Raw genomic sequence first — 17,821 nt, 5'->3', positions numbered from 1 at the left:
GCATACATTACACTTGGCAATAACTTTTTACCATGGCGTTTTGTTCCTTTGAGCGATGTTTTTTGCTTTTTCTTTGGTTTGCGTGTTATACGCGGTAATGATATTTTATCTTGGATAATGCCTTTTTCTCGGATTGGCGACTCTTCTTGGGAGTGCGCTACGGGGGTTGTCTATGGTCATTGCTAGATGACGATGAGATGGGAAGGAATGGATGGGACGCGAATACGGCTCAACGGCAGGCAGTCCATGGTCTTGTTCTTCTCAATGCATAGCGAAATGGAAATATTGCTGCTTCTTCAAGTGTCTGCTTCTACTGTTGCTGTGCTGGAATCCGATCATTCCTGATGAATCTATGTCAATGTAGAACAGCACTGTCTTGTTCGATGAACCGCGCGTATCTTGATTAAACCTCCTTGCCTATTGCTAGTCCAAATTTTCCAAATTTCAGTCTACGCTTTGAAACACTTGAATGAGAGCACAGTAAGATAGATAGCCAACACAAAACACAGGCAACAGGTCCAGCATCAGAAGTCAAAAATGGATGTATGCAAGCACATAAAATTCAACACGCACACACTACGTCCTATAATCCCCATTGATAGTAACATACTCGTGGGAAAAGTCACACGTCCAAAACACAGCCTCCTCAGTATACCCCTTGGTCTCACTCAACCGGACCTTAATTTCCAGATCCTCCGCCTCCAGTATCTTAGCCGCGCGCTCCTCGTCAACCTGCTCAGGCTCGCCGCGCACCAGCAACTTCAGCTCCTCGCTGCCGTCGGCAGGCACAAAGCTCACGCTCGTTTCCTCAGGGATGACGCTGTCGTTGCCCTCTGCGTAGCCCGTGGCGCACAGGATGCGGCCCCAGTTTGCGTCTTTGCCGTACAGGGCTGTTTTGACGAGTGGGGAGCGGGCAATGGTCGATGCGATGCGGTGCGCCGTCTTGTACGAGTCGGCGTTTGTGACGCGGATCGTGACGAATTTGGTTGCGCCTTCGCCGTCGCGGACGACGAGCTTGGCGAGGTCGACGGCGAAGTCTGTGAGGACCTTTTGGAAGGCGGAGAAGTCGGGCGTGTCGGTTGTGGTGATCTCCTGGCCGCCTGCGGCGCCGTTGGCGAGGATGGCTACTGTGTCGTTGGTGGATGTGTCGCCGTCGATGGAGATGCTGTTGAATGACTTTCCGATTGCGGCGGTGAGCGCTGCGCTGAGGGGGGCGCCGGTCAGGGGCGCGTCGGTGCAGATTATGCCCAGGAGGGTAGCCATGTTGGGGTGGATCATGCCTGCGCCTTTGGTCATGCCGGCGATGCGGTACTCCTCCTTACTACTGGGGAGGGTGAAAGTCTTTGAGAGGAGTTTGGGGAACGTGTCTGTTGTGCAGATTGCGCGTGCAGTGCCTAGCCAGTGGTCGTGTGTGTTCCCGAGGTTGGAGTATGCAGTCGGGATCTTGGAGGTGATCTTGTCGATGGGCAGACGCTGACCGATGACTCCAGTGCTCATGACCACGCTCTGGCTCCCCTGACCATCGTCTTTGCCGTCGCTGAAGCACGAGTCGGTCGCTTTGCCCATGGCAATGGCATCTTCAATGCCCCCACGTCCCGTGACCGCGTTTGCACACCCCGAGTTCACAATGACAGCCCGGATGCCCTGACCTTTCCTCTTCTTCAGCATCTCCCTGCTCACCGTCACCGGCGCGGCCTGGAATTTGTTGGTCGTGAAGACCGCAGCGCCAGAACATGGTGTGTCGGACGCTATAAGAGCCAGGTCGTCGAAGCGCGTGTTTGAGGCCTTGACACCAACATGTGCGCTGCCTGCTCTGAATCCCTGGGGATAGCTGCCAGAGGTCGGTATGTACTTTTTCTTGGAGGCAGGAATTGCGCCGTCGCCAGGCGCAGAATAAGTTCGGATCTGCGAATGGAAGATCCGGTTTGTGCGAGCGAGTAAACGCGGGTTGGAACGTGCGAGAGACATGCTGGAGAATGTCGTGGGCGCAATTGCACTGCGAAATAAATTGTCAGATGTGTATTTGGAGATGACGCAAGCCTCTAAGCTCGCAGAAGCTTCCTCGCGACGAAATTTCTACCTTAAGCAATTTGACGTACCTCTGCACTTTGTGTCTCGTTCACAGCACTCTGACTCACTCAATTGACGACCTGCGTCCGTTGCAATGCCAGTAATGACTGTTCCAAACCTCACCCACGATCTCCGTTATCGCTCCGCAACTGCCGCTAGCCTACCACAGCCTAGTCGTTGATCCCACCTGGAGATCTCGCGTCAGAAGCCACGCACCCAACGTCGAGCCTACAACATAGCAGGACAGAATCGCGTATCTCGTGATGGCGATACGATCAGGACGCGCTATCCAAGGCGCAGCGACGAAGAGAATTGTAGTTGTGGGCAGGCTTGCAGGAACGGACAGGGTAAGACCCCGGGCGAGGAGATCCAAATGAGCACCGAGTCGACTCTCTGGGCTGCAGAAGTTGAAATGAACGAAGAATTGCAAGACCGCGAGGACAACACACAAGAGCAAGAGAAGAAATTCCGTCGATTTTCGAACCAATGGTTCGCGATGTGGCGAAACAGCACGTTCTGTGATGGGAAGCAGCGGTGTCTTCTCAGAGGTGGAGTTCATGATGTAAAACGAAAACTGTTGTATGATATGAATTGAGATGAGAGCAAGAGTGCAATATATGTTTGCTTATAAGACCCATCTCCATCATCTAAGATTTTATGAAACATTCGCGATCACGTCCTCTCTCTTGTTGCTTGGGAGCTTGGCTCATCTCCGCATGTTACACATGTGCGAGTGTAATCTCCTTGTTTCACCGACGCTGGTTGACAGGCACCATCTCGATCGATAGAAGAAACAACCTTGATGTTGCAGGAGTGCTGGATCGCACGTGGGTCAAGGACATGTTTGAGAGTCTTCCAGCCTCAACGTCAATGAGACCAATCTGCAAATTTCCTGAACCATCATCTCTTCGTAACAACCATCCCTACATTATGCAATATAATTCGACCCGATCTACTTATGGCTGCGTCATCTTAAATACTGGTTCTCACACGGGCACCAAGCCTGGAAGCCCTCCAATTGTCTACTTGGCCTTACTCTCCTTCACTAACCACCCGTCGTTCGCGAACCCGCGGTTCGGAATCCAGACGCATTCGTGAACGACAGCGTACAAAGATGTATGTCGTCCAGCCGGATACCAACAGCGGATCGATGAAGCTTCGATATGAATGCGCTAGTCCACTTGCGAGACAGTAGGGTGCAGCTTCTTGCTTGGGATTTCTACATCGGGCCACAAAGACTAGTCTTGGACGAGCTGCGACGGGATTGTTGTCACGAGGAGTTAGCCAGTAGGTTGCATTCCTGAGCTCAAAAGGCAGGAAGGAGGAGGAGAAGCGATGGCGTCATTAACTCGATGCAGTCTGCGCCATTTCCGATGCAGTGCAGTATTCGTACATGAGGATTGTCTAGTTCGTCTGCAAACAAACATTCGATCAGCAATGTCTGGAAATGGGGAGAGAAAGGTAAAGAATGCGACCAACAGCAGATGCGATCCCAGTTATGCTTTCAATACTCATGAATAAGCTTCTTAAGTGCGACAATTGTTTCCAAGCAGCTCTTTCATGTCAAGAGAAGCGTTATTACGTACGATTTCTGTATCGACATTCCTCTCGTGGTAGTGTCTGCCCAAACTCCAAAACCGTTGTTACTCTCAATTTGTCCGCTGATAAACCTCCAGGAAAAAGGGAAACCCCAGCGGTCCGCCAGAAGGACGGCTTCAGGAACAACAAGCAGAGCGGAGCTACGTACGTAGCTTCGGTCTTTCTTATCAAAATATGACGGGCTAGGGGTAGTACTACCTCTGAAATGTCACAGACGGATGGTCGTGGGACGGAGCGTTGAACTAAGTCAAGCTAGATATGTCGGTTCCTTGCACGACTCGAAGCGAAACCTACTTTCACTCACACTAGTCGTAGTCGACAGCGACCAACGTTGCACACATCGATGGCTTGCAGTTTGCAGTTCGAGAACCCCACATCCTGCTTGTCATCCACATTCCCGCAACACTAGGCGTAAGTGACAGACTCCGAAGCTCAAATACTCGAACTACGATGTATGTCATACCACTTTCCAAGTTACTACTCGCCTAAAAGCAAGCACCGACCTCGGCACGAACCCTGTATGGCATAGTAGCCAAAGTATGTTCCTCCTTCCGCGTCAGCTGGACTAGTTCTTTCTCTGCCCTGAAACAAAAGGTATGCAAGCCTCGCCCACCACTACGCATCGCTCGACAGTTTAGAGGGACGAAAACGAGGATGGCGTCGGCACATCTTCCGCTACCCGTACAATTGTTTCGTTTGTCCGGCCATCTGGTCGAGTGAGGAATGGCGTAGTTCCGTTCGCGTAGCTAGAGGGGAGGCAGGATAGTTCTCGAACTTTGGGTATTTACCAGGGGGGTTGCCATAGTGGGTTTCATGGTCGCATTCGGTTTTGCTTTTTTTTGAAGGGTTATCATTCCACATCGAATACTCAATCGATACTCTCGGATTCCTCTTGAAGAATCAATATCTTACTTTTGAAGATGGCTTCTTTATTACGCGTCGACACAGTCTCGCCGACAGCTGTACCAACATCACCAACAATGCGCTTACAGCAACCTGCTGTATTACCAACACAAACACTCGCGAGTGACTTCTCGATGTCGTCCACAACAGCCTCGGCAGTAGCCTCGGAAACGTCAAACCAAGGTCAATCCCTCGCGTTCAAAGTCGGACTCGCCATGATCCCTGTCGTGGTGATCTTATGCGTACTATCTGTGATTTGCATCTTCTGGCGTCGACGACGACAGGCGTTCAGAGGCCTCCGACATCCCACTTCATACTCTGATCCAGAGAAGGAGCTCAGGCCACAAACATCATGCGAGACCGAGCCGAGAACAAGCACTAGCAAAGTGTTGAACCTAGTGGCCTTCAGCACACCCATACAAGAAGACGCAGTCCAACAACTACATCAAAAGCGAACAAAACCCAATCTGGGCAGGAAATTCGCACTCAGCATAGCATCCACGCGACCTGGGAGTCGCGATTCAATCCAGCCTGACTTGGACTCGCCCATCGATCGTAGTAGTCCGTTTCGCCTCAAACGCGGCAACACAGTGCGGCAGTGCAGCCTTGGACCAGCGATGAATGCCTCTTGGCCTATGCCACCTGAAACAGCCCGGATGAAGCAGCCGACCATAGCGGGAGGGCTGCGTGCGACACTTTTCGACGGAGAGAATAATCTCACAGTACCAAAGTCGTTCATTAGCGCCCAGCAGAGATTCCAGTCGCCAAAGGTGTAGCACGGGGGATATGACAAGAGACATGCGAGGCTTGGAAACGAGAGACGACAGTGATGATAATGGCATGTTTTGTACGAACCTTATAGATAAGATCGCGGTTCGGTCGGATGTTGCGATGATCGAAACGGAGTACTGGTATACCCTGGGAATATTGTTATGAACCTTTTAATGATTTATCTCTGCATGTAGATTTTCATCTGCACTTATGTTAATGACTGAATTTGGCTTGTGTCCGACCGATGGACCTCTACCTTCCAATATGAATTATTGCGGCTTCTGACCAGACACCATGATGCCGTGGCCGTCAAATCAAATATGACTGGGTATCCATATAGTGCCTCAACGCCTGTCCGTCCCTGGCTGCAACTCCGGACTATCCTGTCTGACGCGCCGTCCCTCCAAGCGCGAGATGCTTCGACTGTCCATGAGCGTTCTGTATCCGCTTCGTCCTTCTTGTATGCGTGCAAACTGTTCTCAATATGCGAGCCCATGATGCGTTTCACGTCTCCTCAATCACTCGACGCGCATCCTCTGCACCCACAGTTTACACACTGGATATCTTGGTTCTCTTTGAGCTGGTCTCTCGGAACGCGGCAGATGCAAGTAGAACGGAAGTTTGTCTCCTTCGTCTGAATGCATCGCGTACAGCAGAGCTACCACCAGTCAGCTACGGTGATCACATGCTAATAAGCTCAGTCAACCTTACCTTCTCGTAACCCTGCTTCTTCCATTTGGCGATCAACATGGCATCCGCATACCCGTTCTTGAGCAGGTAGTCATAGAGTTGTTTGCTGATGGCCTCCTTCTCGTAGTATAGCTCGTAGATGTAGCGCGAGCGCTGGTGCGTGATCTGGAAGATGGGCCACGTCATTTCGTACTTCTTCTTGCCCTCGTGTGATGCATTCTCGGCGTCCTTCATCTTATTCTGAAACTCGAGGAGCGTATCTTCGATGTCTTCGAAGCCATCGGGAGGTGCCTTTTTCGAGGCGCGTGCTGTCCGGACTGGCGGCATGGTTTAGGTGTGAGTGAGGTTGATGGGAGAGGGTCGGTCGTGAATAGTTCCTTGTTTTATGGCTAGTTCTTGGTTCGGGCAAAGAGAATTTGACTTGTTGCGTTGTTGCTGTTCTGGTGACTTTGTTTGGCTCAGTCGACTTTGCGAATGCGCCTGCCATCAGAATCGCGCTAATGAGGGCTTGGCAGAGCACCTCCACCCTCGCATCGTTCGTCACTCCATGTCCAGCTGTGAGACGCACTCGAGCTCCGCAACGCCGCCAACATGACTATCAACCCTACCTACCTTGCCCAGCGCACGCGCTCGTGTAAGAGCCTCGCCAACGCACTCAATTGGGGAGACTGGATGGCTAACGCGGGTCATAGCGGTTAACTGGCCTGATGCGAAGAGGAGGGTCCTTCACAGTTACCGGGAGTGGCTGCGGTCGGTATGTACCTCCTAGTCCTAGCCAGTACTGCTTTCGTTTCCGTGGCGATATTATACGAGGAAGAGGTTGAGAAGGGCAGAGAAGTCAGAATGAATACATAGGCATGCGGACAAGTAGAAGGGGGACGGCAGACAAGACGCTGACTGCCAATGTCACAGGCTCCCGAAATCCAGACTATGTACTCGCTCAACCTTCCAGTTTCTACAATTCGCACGAAGATGCGCCAGGAGTTCGAGCGACATCGATATGTGAAACAGATGCAGACAGTAGACGTCTTGCTCTTCAACAGTCACCAAGAGTATCAGGTATGACCACATTCATAACCTCCAACATCGTTTTCTGGGGTACGGAGAGCGCATTAGTCGACTGTGCTTGGAGCCAGGATGCATGCGGATCGAAGGTTATTCAGGAAACTTGAGCTGACGGAAGCAAAAGGAAACCTTGAACTTCTGGAAGCAGTTGAACCACGTCCTGAAGTACTTCCGCGCGGAAGAGGAGCCAAAGGCAAGGTTGCCGAATAACTTCATCAACGGCTTCTTGGAGGTGCGTGCTATTCATCTTACATCTGAATCCTCGTCTCCGTTTTAAGTCTCTAGCATCGATGGTACTGACTAAGACTCTTAGGGACGCAACTAATCGGTCTCTGTAATCCAGAGCAGAAACGAAATCAGAAAAGAGAAGCATGTACATAGCTCGAAACAATACCATTTCCTTTCCCGTGCACCAAATATGCCCATGTGAACGCCTTTAATGCAATGCTTCAAATCCATGGCCCAGCTGATGGGTGGATCTGCTCATGTCTCCATCTGGTTCACAAAGTCATCTCTGGAGATTTTGAATTTCTCCTCCACGACATCACACATCGCCATCAAGTCCTCGAGTCCTTTCTCCAAGACCGAGTAAACGCTGACGCCATCTAGTCATGAATTAGCTGTGATTCTATGCAGATCGATAACTACACGCTTGAAATAGCTCACCGTATGTTTGGATACGAATGTTCATCTTTGCTTCCGAAGGATGCGGGATAGAGTAGCCACAGAATTCAACATCAGGACTAGCCCAGTTGTCAGCACTCGATTCACGTACAAACATCCCCAATTCAGAACTACCCAACGCATGGTTGATTGATTTGGGTGGAACAAAGCCTTCGGACGTACTTCTTCATGATAATGTATCTGAGCGCGTTTCCCAACGTGTGGTCTTCACCGTCAAACTGGAAAGATGCAGCGGTCTCAGTCGCACCAGATAGCTGTTACTCTTGTTAGTCCTCCATCCCACAATTCTACCCATATCTTCCACGTACAACTCTGATCCTGTCGCGATCAACTGAGGGATCAATCTCCTCTCCCATCTCAGACGTGGGATCTAAGATAGGAATTGTTTTGTCGTCAGTTGCGCTCGGCATTTTCGCGATATGCTCTTTGCTTTTTCGTTCAACAGTCGGATATGTTCGTGATGGTCGAATGTTTCGGGCGCTTTGGTGACGGTTGTGGATTCTGGAAGCGTGACTTCGCGATCTCAGAAAATTTCCATGCAGGCGGTTTCATTCGGCAAGTCAGTGGTTGGCTGCTTTTTTCAGCCCTACAGAGTATGCCAAGCCCAAAGGTGGGGCACGTGGGGTGGCGTAGACTCCCATCTCGTCATAATCGAACTTTTTGTTTCGTCACATTCACAATTGCAATTGCCCATCTTCCCCACTGCTCAAAGTTTTCCCACTGTCTCATCGCGATACCTCACCGTATTCTAAATACGAAAGCAACATAAACCGACATTATGCCGCGTACTTGCACCCTCAACCGCGACACCAACGAGACCAAGATCCAGGTCTCGTTGAACCTCGACGGCGGTGATCTTGAGGCCTACGAGCACTCCGATTTCTGGGCCGCCCTTGACAAGAAGAACCTCAATGGCGAGGGTGAGAAAATCGACAAGGACCACGCCACTCAGAAGTCCAACAGCCAGGAGATCTCTGTCGACACGGGCATCGGCTTCCTCGACCACATGATCCACGCACTAGCCAAGCATGCAGGCTGGAGTCTACGCATACGGTGCAAGGGAGACTTGCACATTGACGACCACCACACGAGCGAAGACGCGTTTCTGGCGATAGGCGCTGCGTTCAAGAACGCACTCCAGGGATCCACGGGGTTGGCGCGGTTTGGACACGCGTATGCACCGCTTGATGAGGCCTTATCGAGGGCTGTGATCGATCTGTCCAACCGGCCATTTAGTATCATTGATTTGGGGCTTAAGAGGGAGAAGATTGGGGATTTGAGCTGCGAGATGATCCCGCATTGCTTGCAGAGCTTTGCCCAGGCGTCAGGAACTACACTCCACGTTGATTGCATAAGGGGTGAGAACGATCATCATCGTGCGGAGAGTGCCTTCAAGGCGCTCGCGGTTGCTATCCGACACGCGACAACAGTGGTGAAGCAGTGGGAGGGTGAGGTCCGAAGTACGAAAGGTGTCTTGTACTGAAGGGGTAGTCCCGCCAACGTGGAAAACCAAGTAATCTTTTACAAATGTTCCATCTCATCAAATTACCTAGCATGCTAGTAACTTCTTTCAAATTTGCCTACCTTCCAATACGTCAACAAAGAAACGCAAAGTCGGGTCGTCTACTTGATGCACGCAGAAAGACCCTCCACTTACTCCATCCTGCTCCTTGTTCAGCAATGTGCCAAACATTGTTATACCGCAAGATTTACTACACCGAATAACGCTTTCGAAAAAAATAAGCAAGTTGCATATCAGTTCAAATTCATGATCTTGAACGAAAACTTGTTACCTCTACCGAATTGGTACGGCCATTCTTTCGAGTTCTGTAGTACCAGGTATCGGGGACCAATGACTTGTTGGGCTACTTTTTGAGTATGGGAGGAGCGCAAACAGTGACATTCCCGAGGACTAGGTCTATGCACTGGTGATAGACTTTCCTCATCTTGTTCTTGATCTTCCGGTCTACAGCGCGACTCTGTGAATATCAGCAAACATGTGGAATCGATACCTTGAAGAAATCCTCAAAATTGTAAGTGTGATGTGAGTACACTGGTCATTGCCTCGAAACACCAGCATCTATGATCACATGACGTCATACCCTTCGTTCGCCAGGCACCGCGCCTGCATGTTGAGTTCTACCAGCATCCTCCTCTAACAATCCGCTCTCTCACAACATGACAACCGAGGCGCGCTCCGTGGAAAATAGAACGCGTTTGGTTTCTCACTTTGTCGATTTCAGGTATGAGAGCGCGAACAATGTGTGTTCCTTGAAACTGATCAAGATACACAGAACCCGCGAGGAACAAAGTGCAGGTTGGACGAGCCTGTGGGAGTCCAATGAATCAAATCTCTGGGATCGTGGTCAGCCCTCGCCTGCCTTTGTTGACTTCCTCGACACGCATGCGTATGGCAAGTCACTGGTGAATGGTGGACACCAGCTGAAAGCTCTCGTGCCGGTAGGCGCCATCAACACTCTTCAATCGCACAAGCTTATGCATGTTTAGGGTTGTGGCAGAGGTCACGATGTAGCCATGCTAGCTTTACATGGGTTCGAATCATACGGACTGGAAGTCTCTCCGACAGCTGTAGAAACAGCGAACGAACATGTCAAGTTTCAACTCGCGAAACCAGCTCCACACAACTTTGGAGAGACTGTGAATCGACCCACACCCGCAAATGCAAGGGTTATCCTCGGTGATTTCTTCCAGCAAGACTGGAAGGGTGAGTTAGGGGCAGACTTTGGAGGATTCGATCTGATCTACGACTACACGGCACGTTTTCCTTCTGAGACCCTGAAATATAGCTAATAGCGCTGCAGTTCTTGTGCGCACTGCTGCCTGAGATGCGAAAAGATTGGGTTCGACGTATGGCAGATCTACTCTCACCAACTGGAGTACTAGTCTGCCTAGAATTCCCCATGTGGAAGCCTTTGAAAGCTCAAGGTCCGCCGTGGGGCCTTAACGGCGTGCATTTGAACCTTGCTGAAGGAGGCGATGGAGTTGCTGACGAGGAAGGGAGGCTGAGGCCGACAGACGGAAAAGGTGGACTCCTCGAGCGTGTTGAGTATTGGAAGCCGCCGAAGTCGTTTGAGCAGAGTCGCGGAGAGGACATGATCAGTGTTTGGAAGGTGAAGTAAGAGGTATTGATGGGTAAATCCGCGAAAGAATCACTTCATGTTTCTCGACACATTTAGCAGGATGCGTTAAGCATCCATAACTTCACTTGCAAGACGGGTCCTGACGGGCACATGCTTAACCTAAAAGTTATATCTTCTGGCCAACAAATACCAGTCAGTCACAGCGGCTTATATCGTAGTTGCTATACCCAACCCCAAATGTGGTAGTGTACTGGATCATGAGAGCAGCTCCACTCCTGTGCAGAGTTAGCCGGTATCATCTGATAGCAATGATATAGCTACTGTGACCCCCCGTATGTCCAAAAATCTTTATGACTTGGAGCTGGTGGCTTATAGCAACAACAAGAAGTAAGGGGGTTTGAGGCTTTTACACCCTCATCTCTACATCGTTATGGGAGATTTATGTAGACAACCACAGGTAAGTTCACGTTGGACAGGCTCCAAAGATATGGCTCAGAGTGCTTCTGCGATATATAAGACAACTCAGGGTGCCGGAAAGTATGAAAATGGTGTGAGGTCATAAGCTTTTGTTAACTCCTCCCTTCCATCAGACTAACAACACCAGCATCGGTGGTAAAATTAACTATTGCCATCTACTGGCCCCGGGTTTGATTAACTCTACCTCTTTCAATTTGGGCTTGCTTGCCTCTTTGGATCTTGCAGCCTTGCTATCTCTAGCAGTAGTCTATAGGTATAGATACTCATATCGATCTCTCGAAAAGCTCTGGAGAACCATTCTCGACCACGCTCCGCTATCTCTCGGGCCTTTTGTTGTCCAGTCTCACTCGATGTGAGATAGGAAACCAGCTCAGGGACTTCCTCCATACTTTGACTGACTGGAATATAATGAACCCATGGTACAAGCCGGTCGTCATGCCATTCTCGCAGAAGTGTCTGCTTCAGTGGGACAGATTTTGAAGCGAGGATCTGGTAGTAGCGACCACTGATGCCATTTCCGTCCAAATCAAATGCCAGTCGTGATCCAAGTGGTCGGAATCTATCTGCCCAAGGCTTGAGCTTGAAATACGCCTTTTGATCTCTGCAATATTTCGTCTCACATTGGAAGACTCTGGTGAAGGCGACATCGAACAATCTGCTGTTCAGAAACGACGATTCTACACGGTTGACCATACCTTCTTTTTCTCGTAGATAAGTATGTCGCTTTGGTTCCAAACGCTGTGCTAGCGTTACAAACCTTTGCCGTTGATAGTATCGCCACTGATCGTCCAAAGCATATCCACCAGTAGTGGAACCAGCCCAGTAAAGGTTGTTTCGCTTCTTTTCCCATTCGATGTCATACTCTTCGTTGTATTGAAATTCTGCTTCCATGTAGGCTGGGCTCGGGAACAATATATCGCCCATTGTTGAAAGCGAACCGGTTGTGAATATAGGTACCAGCCCTTCGAACAAACGAAATGACGTAGGATGCATAACAAGGCCGTACATGGCCTGGTACTCCTGGTGTTGGCACATGTCCAAAGCTGAGGATGAATCTGTGACAAAAGGGAGAGCAAAGGTTTCCACTGCGTGTTCAACCACAGCACTTGTATCACGTCGTTGAGACGCACAATACCTCGTGAGTACGTCCCAAACAGGTTGACGCGACATGTTTGTCAAATTGAGTAGCCTGTCCCGCGAGTCGTCTTTGCCTTTTAACGATTGTGTCGGAATCAGCACTCTCGGCTCATCAAGATGGTTTACGAGAAATCTGACGTCAGGGAGCATTACAGACAGGTTCCCTAATAGCCTGTTGAACAAAAGCTCGATATGTCTGTCAAAAGTGCGATAGGGATGGCTACAGTGTGTCTCTGCGTGGCTACTAGAAAAAACGCAGGACCAGAGCTCGCCATTTGACATAGCTTGCGCTTCATGCATTTTTTGGAGGACTTCATTACCACTCATTTTCCAGAATGGCGAGACAGACTTGTGGATGATGTCAAAGTCGTCAATAATAGGCGATTGGTGTGATACTGCAAACTCATACCATGCTTCGAAGCCATTTGGTGGTTCCATACCGTATCTACGTCGATATTCACCATAAGCAGCCAAGTAATTCTGAGACTGGTTTTGCAACAGGATTCCGAAGTTGACTTTGGCGTTATTAACCAGATTTTCAACGGGATGCTCGTGAGAACCGCCGAAACTCAGGCGTGCTGAAGATTGTACAGCCCTGATTGCCAAAACGTTCGCTAGATAGGGAGCGAGAAATACAAGTGACAAAACCCAGAGATATGATCTGCCCTTTGCTTGCTTTGGAAGTATGTGAACAATTTGGGCAAGCGCAAGAAACGAGGCTATAACGTTGCAAAGAGCCCGAACCTCTGAAGACTGCAAAAACGGGTCGCGGGCGGCGATGAGGCTGAACGTCCCTATCGCAGGAGCAATACACCATGAAGCATATCGTGTCTGGAAATCAATTAATGTCCATCAGACTTCTTGATATATATAGGTACATACCATTCGAATTGTGAAGTACCATGATAGAGCTTTGAACACACCTAACAACAGCACTGATGTAATTCTGATCCCGGAAACCCCAATCATGGTAGTTTGCATGGCCATTGTAATCGTCAGAATGGTCACCACCCTCCAGGAAAGAGGCATCACATCGTTCTCGATATCGTCAATGAGTGGTAGAAGTCGCGAGGTTGAAATAGTCCTAGGCAGGAAAGTCACGTAGACAAGAAGCTGAGATACCACTGCAACGATTGATAGAGCAGAGCTTAGAAAATCCCCGTTTGACAAGGTCAGAGTAATAAACAAAGCACTCAAGGTAGTGCCCCAGGCGAGAGGGGAGAAAAGCCAAGAGGAAGATGTTCTTGATGCAGAAAACTCGGGTCGAAGACGATGTCGAGCAACCAGAAGTAGCGGCGTTAATATTGGCTGCTTACTGTTAGCTTGGTGAATACAACTTCTTATTCCAGGTGTGGCGCTTACAAGAAGTTCAACCATGCCCATCTCTGCTTTATACAAGCAGGAGATAGTAAGACTTGCAGCAACTACCCATAAAGATATGGTTGAAGTAGACTGCGTTTCAGGGCAACTCGAACGATTTTTGGCGTTGGTGTTCGGCCACCTCCCAATTTTGAACAGGATAGGTAGTATTACCCAACTTAATGTCTCAGAGCAAAGCTCACGTTGTGGAGTAAACAAGTGTTGCGCCAGAACTGAGCATAATACGGTTGCTACAGCTAACCCAGAGGCTGTATCCATACTATTGAGTCGAGAGTTCCAGTTCAAGAGACTTCTAAGGTACTGTCTTGTGGGAAAGGACAGAAACATCTATGTCCGCAAATTCCAGCTCGCTGATCTAGTGCAGTGAACCTTAACTCTTGATCCTCAGGTTCTCCCTTGCTCAAGGTGGGTTTCACGGAGATACCTCCATTCATCCGTTTCGTCCAACTGTGCCGCATGCACCTCTTGGTAGCCTGCTAGCGTTTTCTTACCTTACTCAGTAATTCATACGAAGATCTCAATCATGGTGCTGATATGATTACCTGTTACGAATTAACGTGCAGTTTATGTGCAGGCTGTGCTATTATGACGTGCACCCTGATTTGTCCTAACCAATGTTATCGTGTGAGGCTCCACTACTAGCCACTTCGCCGTATCCATTAGTGTACAGTGGGGCCAGAGACTGAGATCAGAGTGGCAGGGAAGGGCATGTGCTAATTGCCGCACGTGTTAGTAGGATGTCCGGATTCTCAGGGAGGTGTGTGCACTTACTCTAGTAACCACAAGAGTCACAACCACGCAATACTTGGAGAGAATAGTTATCTGTATTGATAACCGAAATCTTACCTAACCGCTTACAAAATCTACAGCGAAATCAAGTCAACAATCCGTGATGCTGTTCCAGCTTTGCCACCAGAGGATCTTGCGCCCGGTTGAGATCCATAAAATACCAGGGTGCGTAAGGAAGGTGATGGCAGACAACGCAGCAAAGAGGACCACAGGGTGGCGGCCTGACGAGAAGGGAAAAACCCCGGCGCCAAAACATACCGGACTCCGGAGAACTAGTCAAGATAGAAATGTCAAGTGGGGAAGAGAGTGGGCACGGTCAAGGTACCTCAGCTAACTTGACCGGGGCACTGTATCATCCGATTATCCGTATACCTCAACAAACTATGTACTAAGTCTGTTGGGAAATCGAACATGCTGCTTAAACTTATACTTGAAAAGCAAGCTATTTAAGCGAATGTTAATACATATTTATCTATTATCATTTATATTATTCCTCTCTTACTTGACATTTATTAACTTTTCAGTATAGAGATTACTTTACTTATAGAGTAAAAGCGTTCAAAATTTATCTGGAAGATACCTAGTAATAATAAGAACAGTTAGTTCTGTTATTCTTTTAATTAGTAATATCTAGTTTACCTATTACTATTTAGATAGTAATAGGTCTCTTAAACTCTTGCTTGTTTTAACAGCAACACTACTATATAGATTTATACATTCCAATCTTAGCTAGGCAGGGATTGTAGCGAAGCGACTACTAGCAGTTAGATATACTGTGGTACCCGGCATAAGTAGTGTACAGTAGAGACTGTGGCGTAGTAGTTTACAGGGTTACAAACACAGACCAGTAAATCCCTGCAGCTAGTCGAAGAACTCGCGCTTCTGCTCCTGCTGTAATTTTACTGTTGGCAAGCACACAGACCACTGTCCCCACTGTACACTACTTATGCCGGGTACCACAGTATGCACGGTATACAGTATTCGCACACCCCCGTAGAAGGCGCGCTACCCGCAACACGGGCCGCAGCGCAGAACAGCGTCCTGCATAACCAACTAACCGGCGCTTAGTGAAACGACGTCCGGGGGAAGAAGGCCTTGGAAAAAAGCCTCACGCGCAATTTGTGCCACATCTGAGACCGACAAAATGTCTACCGTATCTTGATCTGCTAGCCAGAATTCTACTCTACCATTGCACGATGTGGAAACATATCGGTTATAGGGAAGAGAATGTGTACATATAGTTATGTCCCTTGCAGACCCGTCTTTGTACTTGGGGTGGGTGATTCGATGTTCTGCTAACGTTAGCTTTGCTAGCTTGGCATAACTAATACTATAAACCTCCCCATGTCAACCCGTAGAATACCCGTAGGAATAAGAAGCGGCCAAAAGCTCACTGTTGGCCAAAGCATAGGGCAGTATCATAACACAGCTGGAACTAAGCTTGTCGTCAACCAACACCAACATTTTACTACAGTGACTACAACACATCATAACAGCAATTGCCAAGTCTACAAAGAGAGTCCTTCTAAGATACAACAGAAACTTCTGCACTTTCTAGAATTTCCTAAAACTTTACTGTTCTGTGTAGTGTCTGTCGGACCACATCACTACGCTATCACTAGAGACAGCTTCTCCGCATCTTTTGGAGCACTCAGGAGTAGATAAACAGTGGAGCAGAATGCACTTCGTCTTACGCCCTGGGACTATAGAACAATTGTGATGTCTTCGAATAGGTCAGTCCATTGCTTCTGGATCACAGAACTTTATGTGCTGTGCCACACCGTAGACATATCTGGATGAAATCAATCGACCGTTCCTTGTTTGTAACCCATGTGCCTTTAATGCTCAAGCGCTATCAATTATGCTGGTTACCTTTCCTAATCTGTGTCGACTAACCTTTAACTTATTTTAGTTAAGGGAATAGACATTGTGTGTATACTTCCACCTTTTGTTTGCTCTACGACGCGCACAGATGCATGTTTCCTACAGTCTGCTCAACTGGAGTATTTATGTCCGGCGTCCCGATACAACAGAGTAATTCACGCCTGAGGTTTTTTCGGCAACACGTAAGACAAGCCTTAACACAGATGCAGGCACTACGTCCTGTGTTCGCTACAGAAGAGGTAGGTTCGGAGCGATTAACTTTAGCTACAATAGGCAGCTGCTCGGGGAGCGCCTGTCGGAGTAACAGACAGAAGTCGTCGGTTGTCGTTTATGCAGTTGATTATTTGCAAAAGATGGCCTGATCAATTATGTCTAGCCGTATCTAAGATAACTCACATAACGTGTGACGTATGCTAGTTTATGAGGTAAATGTGGGGGGCTGTTTAGAAATCGAAGTATTTAAGAACCTATGCTTCCACTCTGCTGTCTTCTCACAAGTTCCACAACTATTCTACATATCCTTCATCCAGTAAAACTCCCAATCTCCCTCAGCCACGCAAGTCAAAATGCTGTTCTCCAACCTCGTCGTTCTTACAGCAATGCTCTTCGGTGGTGCCAACGCATGCAAGTGCGTCAACGCCGGAGTGAAAAACAACGATGCGACTCAGGTCTGCTGCAGTCGACTTGGCGGAGACCTCGCGGGTGGAGATGATTGCCGAGCGGGTTCTATCTCTGAGCATCTGTCCAACTTCCGAAGCTGCTGCAGGGAGCGAGGATTTACTTCGGACTGTGACTGCCCAACTTGCAGGATTGTCGATGGCGTAGAAGTTGATGACGCAGAGGCTGAGGGCGAAGAGTATGTCATATCAGTTAAATTCAGGAAAGCTCATGCTAACTATTTGAAAGAAAGAGGGCGGTTGAATTCTCTGTCTAACTTGTCGGACTACATCGATTGTACGTGCGAACCACGGCTCACTCGTACGATTTAACTAACTCGGTTTCAAGGGTGGAGGCTCAAGAGCAAGATGCTAGTGGTTCTAGCTGCCATTCGTTTCAAGCGTGCTTTATATGAATTAGGAGGAAGTGTCGTTCGTTTTACACTGTGTCAGTTGTAGTGGGCAAGAGTGTTCCGATATAGTTACTACTATCCTTTTAGTAGCAGCCAATGCACCTTGCTTTAAAATGATTTCTTGTCAGGTCGAAAACATAATCACCACGCCAGAATACAACAATCATGTCTAGCTGTTCATGTGAACGTGAGAGTAAACCCA

The 17,821-nt window shown here is 48.7% G+C and overlaps 11 protein-coding genes across 11 annotated transcripts; 6 read left to right on the top strand and 5 right to left on the bottom strand.

The window, feature by feature from the left end:
- Positions 1-392: 392 nt before the first annotated feature.
- Positions 393-2,375, bottom strand: P153DRAFT_367665 (bifunctional ornithine acetyltransferase/N-acetylglutamate synthase protein-like protein). The gene is made up of 2 exons (XM_033668330.1): positions 2,100-2,375; positions 393-1,996 (listed from the first exon to the last, which is right to left on the bottom strand). The coding sequence occupies exon 2, from the start codon at positions 1,966-1,968 to the stop codon at positions 577-579; it is 1,392 nt and encodes a 463-aa protein (XP_033522932.1). The 5' UTR covers positions 1,969-1,996; positions 2,100-2,375; the 3' UTR covers positions 393-576.
- Positions 2,231-2,632, bottom strand: P153DRAFT_293102 (uncharacterized protein; the record flags this gene model as incomplete). Its single annotated transcript, XM_033663874.1, has 1 exon — positions 2,231-2,632. A coding segment is annotated over one exon (402 nt), but the record flags the coding sequence as incomplete, so codon positions are not given.
- Positions 2,633-3,507: 875 nt separating this feature from the next.
- P153DRAFT_357872 (uncharacterized protein) lies at positions 3,508-4,238 on the top strand (the record flags this gene model as incomplete). The annotated part of the gene is made up of 4 exons (XM_033666761.1): positions 3,508-3,531; positions 3,602-3,813; positions 3,884-4,080; positions 4,162-4,238. The coding sequence occupies 4 exons, from the start codon at positions 3,508-3,510 to the stop codon at positions 4,236-4,238; spliced, it is 510 nt and encodes a 169-aa protein (XP_033522930.1).
- A 411-nt stretch (positions 4,239-4,649) lies between these two features.
- P153DRAFT_386659 (uncharacterized protein) lies at positions 4,650-5,348 on the top strand (the record flags this gene model as incomplete). The annotated part of the gene is made up of 1 exon (XM_033670554.1): positions 4,650-5,348. The coding sequence occupies one exon, from the start codon at positions 4,650-4,652 to the stop codon at positions 5,346-5,348; it is 699 nt and encodes a 232-aa protein (XP_033522929.1).
- A 141-nt stretch (positions 5,349-5,489) lies between these two features.
- P153DRAFT_318479 (cell cycle control protein cwf14) lies at positions 5,490-6,484 on the bottom strand. Its single transcript, XM_033665059.1, has 2 exons — positions 6,055-6,484; positions 5,490-6,001 (listed from the first exon to the last, which is right to left on the bottom strand). The coding sequence occupies exons 1-2, from the start codon at positions 6,358-6,360 to the stop codon at positions 5,858-5,860; spliced, it is 450 nt and encodes a 149-aa protein (XP_033522928.1). The 5' UTR covers positions 6,361-6,484; the 3' UTR covers positions 5,490-5,857.
- Positions 6,485-6,614: 130 nt separating this feature from the next.
- Positions 6,615-7,423, top strand: P153DRAFT_397603 (NADH dehydrogenase, alpha subcomplex, subunit 6; the record flags this gene model as incomplete). The annotated part of the gene is made up of 5 exons (XM_033671570.1): positions 6,615-6,667; positions 6,726-6,787; positions 6,946-7,092; positions 7,223-7,330; positions 7,412-7,423. Exons 1-5 carry the CDS (start codon positions 6,625-6,627, stop codon positions 7,421-7,423), a joined length of 372 nt encoding a protein of 123 aa, XP_033522927.1. The 5' UTR covers positions 6,615-6,624.
- Positions 7,424-7,581: 158 nt separating this feature from the next.
- On the bottom strand, positions 7,582-8,192 carry P153DRAFT_386656 (RBP11-like subunits of RNA polymerase; the record flags this gene model as incomplete). The annotated part of the gene is made up of 4 exons (XM_033670553.1): positions 7,582-7,703; positions 7,765-7,841; positions 7,897-8,036; positions 8,091-8,192. 4 exons carry the CDS (start codon positions 8,190-8,192, stop codon positions 7,582-7,584), a joined length of 441 nt encoding a protein of 146 aa, XP_033522926.1.
- Positions 8,193-8,560: 368 nt separating this feature from the next.
- P153DRAFT_357870 (imidazoleglycerol-phosphate dehydratase-like protein) lies at positions 8,561-9,265 on the top strand (the record flags this gene model as incomplete). The annotated part of the gene is made up of 1 exon (XM_033666760.1): positions 8,561-9,265. The coding sequence occupies one exon, from the start codon at positions 8,561-8,563 to the stop codon at positions 9,263-9,265; it is 705 nt and encodes a 234-aa protein (XP_033522925.1).
- Positions 9,266-9,613: 348 nt separating this feature from the next.
- P153DRAFT_39721 (thiol methyltransferas-like protein) lies at positions 9,614-10,999 on the top strand. Its single transcript, XM_033671540.1, has 4 exons — positions 9,614-10,025; positions 10,077-10,242; positions 10,291-10,557; positions 10,605-10,999. Exons 1-4 carry the CDS (start codon positions 9,961-9,963, stop codon positions 10,920-10,922), a joined length of 816 nt encoding a protein of 271 aa, XP_033522924.1. The 5' UTR covers positions 9,614-9,960; the 3' UTR covers positions 10,923-10,999.
- A 550-nt stretch (positions 11,000-11,549) lies between these two features.
- Positions 11,550-14,417, bottom strand: P153DRAFT_423730 (glycosyltransferase family 90 protein; the record flags this gene model as incomplete). The annotated part of the gene is made up of 3 exons (XM_033672444.1): positions 13,860-14,417; positions 13,380-13,805; positions 11,550-13,328 (listed from the first exon to the last, which is right to left on the bottom strand). Exons 1-3 carry the CDS (start codon positions 14,202-14,204, stop codon positions 11,550-11,552), a joined length of 2,550 nt encoding a protein of 849 aa, XP_033522923.1. The 5' UTR covers positions 14,205-14,417.
- A 2,636-nt stretch (positions 14,418-17,053) lies between these two features.
- P153DRAFT_367660 (uncharacterized protein) lies at positions 17,054-17,719 on the top strand. Its single transcript, XM_033668329.1, has 3 exons — positions 17,054-17,406; positions 17,457-17,504; positions 17,556-17,719. The coding sequence occupies exons 1-2, from the start codon at positions 17,117-17,119 to the stop codon at positions 17,482-17,484; spliced, it is 318 nt and encodes a 105-aa protein (XP_033522922.1). The 5' UTR covers positions 17,054-17,116; the 3' UTR covers positions 17,485-17,504; positions 17,556-17,719.
- The last annotated feature ends 102 nt before the right edge of the window (positions 17,720-17,821 follow it).

Source organism: Dothidotthia symphoricarpi, assembly GCF_010015815.1.
Source record: "Dothidotthia symphoricarpi CBS 119687 unplaced genomic scaffold P153scaffold_12, whole genome shotgun sequence".
NCBI lineage: Eukaryota > Fungi > Ascomycota > Dothideomycetes > Pleosporales > Dothidotthiaceae > Dothidotthia > Dothidotthia symphoricarpi.
Note: the sequence above shows the minus strand (reverse complement) of the source record. Positions and strands in the feature narration are given on the sequence as shown.